The sequence below is a fragment of the Camelina sativa genome, chromosome 14, assembly GCF_000633955.1.
Source record: "Camelina sativa cultivar DH55 chromosome 14, Cs, whole genome shotgun sequence".
Taxonomy (NCBI): domain Eukaryota; kingdom Viridiplantae; phylum Streptophyta; class Magnoliopsida; order Brassicales; family Brassicaceae; genus Camelina; species Camelina sativa.
In genome coordinates, this window is record NC_025698.1 from 8,246,449 (window position 1) to 8,256,695 (window position 10,247).

Consider the following 10,247-nt stretch of genomic DNA (forward strand, 5'->3'; position numbering starts at 1 on the left):
CTTAAAATTACACAAATCACACGCACACATGTATGTAACACATTTCATATCTATACATACGCATGTATGCAATTCAATTTCAAGAACATGTTTGGTTCTATGGACCCAAATGCCCACAGATCTAATCATGCAAAAATAGAAGTTAAAGCATTCTAAAAGCCCAAGGCTTAATCTGCAGATGCACCCAAAAATTTCCTCAGAAATGAAAGACTCATTTCATTATTTCTTTGAATTTTCTCGATAAGATGTTGTATCTGCATATAATGAAAGAATATCTTTCATGAGTTCGTGAAAAAAGAGAAACATCGAAGCTTAACAGATTCTACTGTCATGTCTTAATTACCTGTACTTGGAAAAGATTTTGCAAGAGCTTTAAAGACGAAGGTTGGATCAGATTTCAAGAACTATGACTGTACTCAAAAGAAAGATCGAATCAGTTGTTAATTTGTTTTTGAGTTTTATTGAAATGTAACGAGGATCTGATGAAAACTCACAGTCAGAGTCTGTTTTGACCCATTTATATCCATCGCTACTACTTCTTCTTTCGTTGGTTTCTTCTTCTTCTTCTTCTTCACTCTTTAGTGAGAGCTGTTTCTTGTCTCGCAAGCATCTCTTTGTTGTCGATGATGTTGGTTTCGATGAGGTTTGAGCATTAATCTTCTTATGTAGCATCATCCTCAATAACTGTAATTTGATTTTTTGTCATTAGGCTGAGTTATATATATATATCTATTATAAATTCATCACTCAGTTGTCTACCTTCTCCATTCTTGATTCTTGAAGCGTGTCTCTCAAGCTAGGTTTTGGGGCTGTAGAAAACCCATCTGCGCATACAAAGATCTTCTTGAAAAGATATGAGGCAGAGGTCTTGCTTATGTCTCTCTTCTTATTATTCTTCTTACTCTCTATTGATATCTCTTTGCATCTACCTAGAATAACGTTAATCGTTCGCTCCATATCTTCCCCCTTCTCCTCTGACAAATCCACAACAGCGCTAAGCGCATTGCTGATTCGCCTATCGACTTCTAAACTCGATGGACAGTTCAAGAATCTATCCAAAGGAAGATTTTTCATGAGCTCTTTATTCACATCAGACTTCCTTTTCTTTGTTCTTGACAAGAGCTTCATCAACTCTTTCTGCAGCTTTCCGACCTCCTCAGGAGTAAAATCTTCAAGATCGTCAGAAGAAGAAGGCTCTTCTTCTTGCTCGGCTTGTGTGGTACACTTCTTTTCCGTTTCAATCTCTTCATGAACAACGCTCTTCCCCTCGTTTTCGCTCATACTGTTGCTTGTTGTACCGAATGTTCCAATAGCTAGCAGCGCGTTAGGCCAGTCGTTAAACTCCTCTCTTGGCTCTTGCTTCACATGATCTAAAAGACAAGATTCAAGTACATCAAAATAATTTCAGAGGACCAGTAAAATTGAAGAAGTAAAGACAATAATCTTGTCAGAATAAGGTCCCAAAACGAGATCTAAGACAAGCAAGTTCTACGAGACAAGAATCTTGGGGCATTGCTTGCACATATCCCTAGTAGACAATAAATCTTGAAGTTAAGATTTTATGAAAAGTAAAACTTACGAGAAGAAGCAGAGGAAGTGCTTGGTCTGTTATGATCCCCATTAAGCTTGGTTTGCATCCACCCGAAGAACTGAAAACAAAAGTCAGAAGAAAACACTTTAGAGATCATCTGAGAAAGCAAAAAGTCAGTGAAACCTACTTGATAGATATGATCGAACTAAACGCAAATGATAGTAAAACTAACCTTCATGTTTTCTTTTTCTGTTTTGACAATTGTGTGTAAGAGAGAGATCAATGTATATGTGTATGAACTCGAGTTATTGATGAATCAAGATTGATTATAATAGAGATTAAAAAGATAAGATTTTTAGACAAGTTGGAGTAAATTGATGAATTTGATGGTGTTCAAGTTCCAAACTTTGACTACTTAAAAGAGAGAATTTTAAGTAAAAAATAAAAACTTTTAAACTGTTTTTGTAATCTTGTGTTCAGATGTTAGTTCATAGTTGCTTCTTTATACAACTCACAAACTCATATTAATGCACATATCCCAACGTAACCAACGAGTCCACCAACATTCTTCTATGGCCCGTTGATTAATATTTGTACTGGTATTAACATTCTTTAAAGTTAAACGCCCAAAAAACTTAGTTAATAATAAACCCCCGTGTATGGGAGAGAACGTCACGCCACTAATCTCGGTTCATACACCGTGGAGCCACCCTTAACGACATATAGACTAAATTTTGATCTGTTGTACCAGTCGAAGTTCTAAGAACGAGAAATTGAATCCCTAGAAATGCATAACATTGAATGGTTACTATGGTGACACGGAGAGTGTTCGATCATGAATTTTGTTATATATAATTCATACGAACTTGTGATTATATAGTATCCACATTTCTGACTATCATTTTTTTTCCTTGTGATCCGATATAAAGTTGTGTTTCTATGCACATTCCTATTTCCAGCGTTAATATGGGCATGTAAAATAATAAAAGAAAAAAAAATATCATAATTACCGAAAGTTGTATTAATTTCAAAATAACAAAAAAAAAAAAAACACAAATTCTTGTGACGAAGGAAATTCACTTCTTTACATACTTGTTTGTAACCATTAGTCCGGAAGACTTTTTGTATGTATTTAATTTAGAGCCTTTTTAATTTGCTATTTTCTTCTTTTTGCACTTTTATTGTCGATCCAATACATCAAGATAATGTTATATGGTCCTAAAGTTCTAAGATTTATTTATATCGTCTTATTATGTCAATTCGGTTTTATAAGTCTCATATATTCTATATTTGCATCCTAGTATCTATCATTTCTTAAGTTAATTTAATTTTAACACTCGAATTACATATGCGCTGATATTGGATTTGGAAAAATGCATTTAACCTAGACGGATAAATTTTTGTGTCAATTCATTGTCGTCATAACTCATACATACAGATTAAACGTCAAATATAGACAATAGAGACAAGACGGTTAAATCCAAGTTTTGGAAGATCGACTATTGAAATGTATTATTGCTCACCAATTATGTATCCACTATAGTGTTAGATAATATGGGGGAAAATTATTGAAATTGTAAATATAATTATAGCTCTATATACAGTATGTTCTTTTCAAAGAAAACCAAAAGGAAAAGAGTCAGAAAGAAAGAGCGAACCAAATAACGAAAATCCAAGAAGAGCGCTCGTGTTGATGTCCCCTTAACTCTTAACTCTTTTTTTATATAAGGGAATGTGCCCTATAGTTGTTTAGGGAAAGTGTCCTATATGTATATATTTTTCAATCTTGTGCTTACATAAATATCCCTAAATAAACCATACTATACTGAGATCATCAGTTATATGATCCATTAGTAGCTAAATCGCCACTCAAAATCTGCATGGAGTTTTTAAAAATTACGTAAAAAATAGAAATTACACATTGGGTTCTTTTTTTACTCTCGAATTAGCTCTCAATCAAATGTATATATCTCAAACGAATCAACTTATACATTTTCACGTGCGGGAAAAGAGTTGAGAAGTAGTAGTAGTAGACTAGTACACACTCGACAGTAGACAGATGGAAAGTGAAATTATGAAAGAGCAGCACTGACGCTTATTCTTTCTTTTTTGCAGATAAAGGAAACTTGGTGAACCCCACCACACATTCCCAATCACGTAAACTCATCCAATTAAGAATTGCCACATAATAATATCAACGTAAATGGCAAATTAATAGAGTATACAGAATTACAGATGTAAAAGAGAAAAGTATATGTACACGTGTCCGAGAACAGAGGCTATTTTGGCAATCTTCTTCTGTCGGTTTAGCCCTTTACCCAAAGAGGTCGGGTTGACTTTCAAGTTTCAAATGCCATTACATATTTTTATACTTAGATGAGAGTAGTAAGTAGTAGGTGGATAAAATCATTTAAAATATCAGTCTGTTTCAATACGTATCTGCTAGACAAGAATCACCTATCAAACAAAGCAACAAATCCAAGAGATTAAGATTTTCTTAGTTTTGAGGAGCTGCTTCGGATTTGTGGTTTCTTCTACTGTTAACAATTATAATCTGCAAATTAAGCATATGAATATACGATATGATGTTAAGATTTGTTATTCCCAATGGGCAATGGTCAACAAACTGTACAGCTAGCTAGTAAGATTTTAAGATATGATAAACCTAAGGTATTATAAACTTCATTGTGACAGTTGAATGGTTAAGGAGCACATTCTCTTAAGGTTTCCAAGGGGTTTTCCGTTTGTATTTGTTTAGTAGAGATATTAAGGCATTCGAGATGTGTTTTTTTTGGGTTATTACAAGTTAAAACTCACACTAAGCAAAACTAGATGAGTTTGAATTGGTATTTATTGAACACACATATATATATATACACCCATATGTTTAAACAAGGTTGTCTGATGATGAACTAATATATACTGCATTAAACTAGTCACTTGTAGTTTTGATTTTCTTTTTCTGTTCATGAACACAGTATATGGATCTTATATACTGTAGTTTTTATTTCTTTTAGACAGACCAGTAACTTTTATATTGTTTCCATATCGTTTCAGTTTGCAATTATTTTGATAACGCAATAGCCATGATAAGAGAAATTCATCCCACCTATATATGGATCAGTCAAAAAGTCATTCAACTTGCTTACAAGATAATATGCAAGTAAAATAAAATATAAAATGATCAGCAAACTCCAATATATAGATAATTGCTGCATGTTACCGAATGAAGTAACATCATTCGATAGCTTCTTGGTCTCCATGAAACTTTGTCTTTTACTTCAACTTGCTCGGCTACCTTCTTCTGAATACTATCTTAAACTAGTTGATAATTACATAAGAAGTGGAATATCATTATAAAAAAGATCGAGACTATTTACTATAAGGTAATAAAACTAAACATTAATCCGAATGTTTGTAGCGACAGAATACTGACACGCACACAGGATTGATTTAAAAGTGAAGTTTAATTAAGAAAAAGTGGGACATTGGGACAAGGGTTAGGATTAGGGACCAGTTTAAACAGTGATTAATATGTGGATCATACAGTTAAGACGTTGCCTAAACTCTTGTGAATTGTGATTAAACACAAAATCTAGGGAGTTCTTAAGTTGTCTTTGTGATTTTCAAACAGTACACGTGTTAAGCATCTAAATTCTTTTGTTTTACTCCCTTTTAGAAAACATATATGTATTTTCTTATAGGTTCCTGAAATGAAATATATATTATGTTGTTAATGGGATGCTCAATCGTCACGCAATTCGTCAGGATTACTTATATCCTAATCAGTTAAGTACCAACAAGTAATAAAGAATAAAATAATTATAGTTATTCGAATTAAACAAAAATCATGTTGTTAAAGCAAATTTTAACCGAATGTGTAGTGGAAAACAAAAATACAAGGGAGGCATAGTGACCGAATTTTGGAGTTGGTATTGTTACACTGTTTCAGTTCAATGCAGCATATTAGTTAAACAGGATTAGACACAAAATTTACCGCAAGTTGAATACCGAACATCGGTAACGTATTGGTCAAAATCCTACTCGTCACTATAGTCGTCAATGACAGGAAAAGTGTTTAGTTTATTACAATTAGAGAGTGAGGGAAAGAGAGAAAAAAAACCTCGAGATCACAAAATTCACTAGAAACGATGAGAGATGGTTGAAGAAGAAGAAAAAATATCACGTGAGGATTGTTGAGGACGAGGCCCTTTCTGTGTTTTTTTTCCAAACGTTTCCGTCACTTACTAAGATTTCCATTTCGGGAACAAAATTTCTATTTCGGGAAATATTTATTTTCTCTCTCTTTCTCTCTTTTGCTTCCGTTCTAAGTTTTTTTTATACACTTTTCTTTTCAAAATTTGTTTATTATATAATAATTCTAACAAGTTTTATCAGACTGAGTATGACCAGTGACAACCAACAACCACTAGGCCTTCTTTGCACATATTCCCAACTTACTTGGGCCAGGCCTGAGTTATGCATAAAGCTTTGGCTTTGGCTTTATGTACATTATCCTGATCATGTGTCAATGATTGAATGAAAATTAGGTGATATGATTGCCCTCTTTCCCAAAATGTTTTGATACAATTATGAATTATGGTGGATAGTGATTCCTTTTTCACTAGTCTTAATCATTTTCTAGAAGCAAAATTCAAAAACTTGGATGCAAATCATAGACTAGTAAACCAACAGTTACAAGATTACAACACAAAATGGGGTTAAAGAACCTGTATTGGTGTGTCTTATAGCTCGTCATGTTGTGAAGCAATGTCACCTGGCATTACAATGGGTTTTGGTAGGTCAGTGATCATAACAAATAATACTATATCGAAAGAAGGAGACAGAGTGTTTAAGAAGCAAGATGGGTGACCTGGAACAACATCCTTGAAGAAAAACTTGATCTCTCGTTCAGCTGACGATGTTGAATCCGAGCCATGCACACAATTACTTTGCGAGTCCTTACCACATAATGCTCTGATGCTGCAAGAACAAGAAAAGACCATATAGTAAACAGGATCAAAGAGCAACCTAATTAAGATTCATAACAAGTCAGAGAACGGTTTCAGATGACACAGCCTCAAGTTGGAGTTTGCAAAGTCAAGTAATACAAGAAGAATCAAGCAAGTCTCAGAGCATCATCGGTGGAGGGGAGCCAAGTGTGTTTTGGGGGAAAATAGCAAACCTGTGAGGGTGAGATATCTTAGCCTTTTGGGCATCTGTTGGCCCGATTAAACCACGCCAATCAGAAACAGCGTTTGGCTTCTCCAATACCATCACCAACACCGGACCACTAGTTTCAGTTCACACACACAAACACACACATTAGCAAAACGCAGACAGAGCAGAGATGGAGCAAAGGTTTATGATGGAGGCTCTTAAAAAAGAAGTTACCAACCTTGTCATGTATGTAACAAGATGAGGAAAAAAGCTCCTTGATGAGTGCTCGTGGTAAAACGCAGAAGCAGTCTCTTTGTCCAGCTGAGCAAGCGTCTCCGTGACGATATTAAAATTAGCCTCCAGTATAATCCTTTTGATATCATCGCTGTAGTTACCAGAGACTCCATCTGGCTTAATCATAGCCAATGTTCTCTCTTCACTACCTAAACACCTAAACAGAGGGGTTTTTAGCACATCAAACATCGATTACCACAACAAGTTCAAACAATGAAACACAATTGGATTGAACTTATTAACATCTACGAGACTCATCCGGGAATCACTAGTAATTTAGGTTCGGAATGAGAGAGAGCTGTTAATCAATTGGATTGAAACCCCAAATCGCAGATCCATTTTCAATTGAGTTTCGACTGTTCATTCATACGAAGGAAACCCTAAGATTTGTATCGCTTACCTAACTGGCGACAAGGAGACAGAGAGGAGAAGCAGGGGGAGGAAGACTAGTTGACGTCGGAATCCTGACATAAAATTGATCGGCGAACAAAACTTTCAGTGAACAATTTTCTTCGGTTAAAGCAAAATTGTGTTCGTCGACTTTGCTCCTCCGGCCGGCAAACTTCGAAACGTGCGTTTTAAAACGTTTTTTTTTATTTTTTATTTTCCTAGAACTCTACATGAAGAAAAGGGTTAAAAACGCGCGTTTAACATAGATTATTATTCCCCCTGAAAACCCCCCAAAAAAATCTTCATATAAAACTAATTTTAAGTTTGTTTGGGGCCTTTGGGCCAATCAGTTTTTTTTGAAAAATTAATATATAAACAAACATTTGTTCTTCATTTTATTTGTTGCTAAATTGATGAACAAACAACCTGTATTTTGAGTACTAATTCTAAGTTTGTTTAGGGCCATTTTTGAAAAATTAATATATAAACAGACATTTGTCCTTCATTTTATTTATTGCTGAATTGATGAACAACAGTAGAGAATCAATCATATTGATGACTAAATCAATCACAATATACTACTTTACATAAGTTGGTGATTGATATCCGATCATCACTATTATGATTGATTTAGTCATCAATTTGATTGATTCTCTACACAAACAACCATGTAAAGTATTTTGAGTACTAATTTTGTATCCCAAAAATAATATAGATGAAGATAATAATATAGTTATAGCTAATACTGATGGAGATTGAGATTGTTGGCGAACAAATGACAGTTCTCTAGATTTTTTACTTCGAGGAACCGTTCTCATTTGCTGGAAAAGCTTTCATTTCTTCCAGATGGAAAGAGGAGAGTTGTGCCAAGTTTCAGGGACGACGGTCTATTTACCCACGAGAACTATTGTATCGAGCCAGATAGAGCCCGTTCTTTATCTTCGGTCTATTTGTCCCTCAAAAAAAAGTTCGAAACCATTTTCCCCCCGAAGACAAAGTTCGAAATCTATATCTCTCCAGTTGTGGATTATATCGGTTTAACGTCTAAACCCGAGACCAACCCAGATACGTTCTTTACCCTCCGTCTATTTATCTTTCAAAAAAAAGTTCGAAACCATTTTCCCCCCGACGGCGGTGGAGGATCTGCTCTGTTCTCCGTCGAATCACTTAATGAAGAAAATGACCGTTTCGGCGGTGGTTTAGGGACTCTCGGAACCCTAGATCTGACAGTTGAGAGTGACGTTGACTCGGTGAGTTCGTCCGAGTTACAACTCCGAGGATAATTCTCGATCTCGTCTTTCCAATAAATGTCGTCATCGTCGTTGCTGAATGAAAAATCGCTTTGGATGTTCTCTTGGCTCTGAATCGGGTCGGGTATGGTCCTCATCGACTTCACCGACACATCCATTAAACCCTGAAACCTCTGCGAATTCGAGTTATCGGGTCGAAATCGGGTTAAGTTTGGTCAAAATTAGGTTTAGTTTGGTTTAATCTAGGTTTAGTTTTCTTCTAATCGGTTAAGTTAATAGTAAACCGATATAATCCATGATTATGGGTTAATTGATGTAGAAGAATAAAACTGGGGAGATATAGATTTCGAACTTTGTATTTGGGGGGAAATGGTTTCGAACTTTTTTTTGAGGGATAAATAGACCGAGGATAAAGAACGGGCTCTATCTGACTCGATACGATAGTTCTCGTGAGAAATAGACCGTCGTCCCAAGTTTCACGAAGAAGTTATTTTCATTAGTTTCAAGGAAAATGTTAGATAACAACGATGGAGAAGAGCACAAATAATACTCTGTTTATTGGAAGTACATTGACTGGTTTCTTGTGGCTGCAATCACTGTCATGATAATTTCAACCGTTTTGATTTGTTTCTTGTGATGCAAGCGATTTTTAAGAATATGTTTGTGGAAATTCGAGGTGTTTCTACTAATGACTTATAGGATCAAGACTCGTTAGTGCAGTTATGGTTGGAGTAATTGTATGCCTTCTTGTTGCATGGTTCTACTATGAACATACAGAGAAAATGTAGCAAGTTTTTTTTATTTATTGATATGTGGTTGAAACTCTTATGGATCTTCTATTGGTTGAATAGATAAGAAGAAGATACTTGCCTGTGGAGACATGTGAAATATTAACAGACCGACTCAAGCTGAATCCAAAATAACTCTTTTTGCATATGTTTTGCATAAGATTTGCATAAGATTTTCATATTTGCATAATAATTATTATTTAATTTTTGTTGCAATTCTCTTGTTTAATTATGATAAATAAATTATACCACAATTTAAAGAAACAATCCTAGCTAACAAAATAGATATATCTTTTATCTTCATTTCTTTTAAAACTTTTTTAAAAAAATTATATATATAATTTAATATATGAGTATTTACCAAATTATATAAAGATCTTTCAAAACGTGGCAAAACCATCATCTCAGCAAGTCTCACATTTTTCACTATAATGTTTATGTGTTCGAAAACTCATGGTTCGCAAAAAAAAAAAAATGATAGGTTTATTAAGCTGGAAGATCTCAATCGCTTTTTTCCAAGAAGTGAAGCTTTGAAGACTTTGAACATCTTCAGGACAACATTTGAGGAGGATGAAAACATCCACATCAACTTGGTATCTCTACAAGAATGGATGGTATTGTACAGATTCATGATCTAGTTCCAACTTCAACTTAGGGTGCACAACCTTGAATATTAACCACGCGTGGTATTATACTTTTCAGGTGTTCTCTTTTAAACGAGACAGAAACCTTCTCGGACGATGCATCCATGAGAATTGGGATCATCCTGAACACAATTTTTGGCTTCCTGTTAGCGGCAATTGCCATTCCACTGATGGAATGGGGGGGGGGGGG

General features: G+C 34.8%; 2 protein-coding genes across 4 annotated transcripts; both read right to left on the reverse strand.

The window, feature by feature from the left end:
• Positions 1-1,900, reverse strand: LOC104740433. 2 transcript variants are annotated; one of them, XM_010461026.2, is made up of 6 exons: positions 1,764-1,900; positions 1,580-1,649; positions 760-1,370; positions 495-684; positions 344-410; positions 1-254 (listed from the first exon to the last, which is right to left on the reverse strand). In XM_010461026.2, the coding sequence occupies exons 1-5, from the start codon at positions 1,767-1,769 to the stop codon at positions 391-393; spliced, it is 897 nt and encodes a 298-aa protein (XP_010459328.1). In that variant the 5' UTR covers positions 1,770-1,900; the 3' UTR covers positions 1-254; positions 344-390. The 2 variants fall into 2 exon arrangements, with proteins under 2 accessions (XP_010459328.1, XP_010459327.1); XM_010461025.2 differs by having other exon boundaries at positions 344-684.
• Positions 6,067-7,664, reverse strand: LOC104740434 (probable nucleoside diphosphate kinase 5). 2 transcript variants are annotated; one of them, XM_010461027.2, is made up of 5 exons: positions 7,386-7,664; positions 6,930-7,142; positions 6,717-6,824; positions 6,405-6,514; positions 6,067-6,308 (listed from the first exon to the last, which is right to left on the reverse strand). In XM_010461027.2, the coding sequence occupies exons 1-5, from the start codon at positions 7,454-7,456 to the stop codon at positions 6,277-6,279; spliced, it is 534 nt and encodes a 177-aa protein (XP_010459329.1). In that variant the 5' UTR covers positions 7,457-7,664; the 3' UTR covers positions 6,067-6,276. The 2 variants fall into 2 exon arrangements, with proteins under 2 accessions (XP_010459329.1, XP_010459330.1); XM_010461028.2 differs by having other exon boundaries at positions 6,930-7,134; positions 7,386-7,638.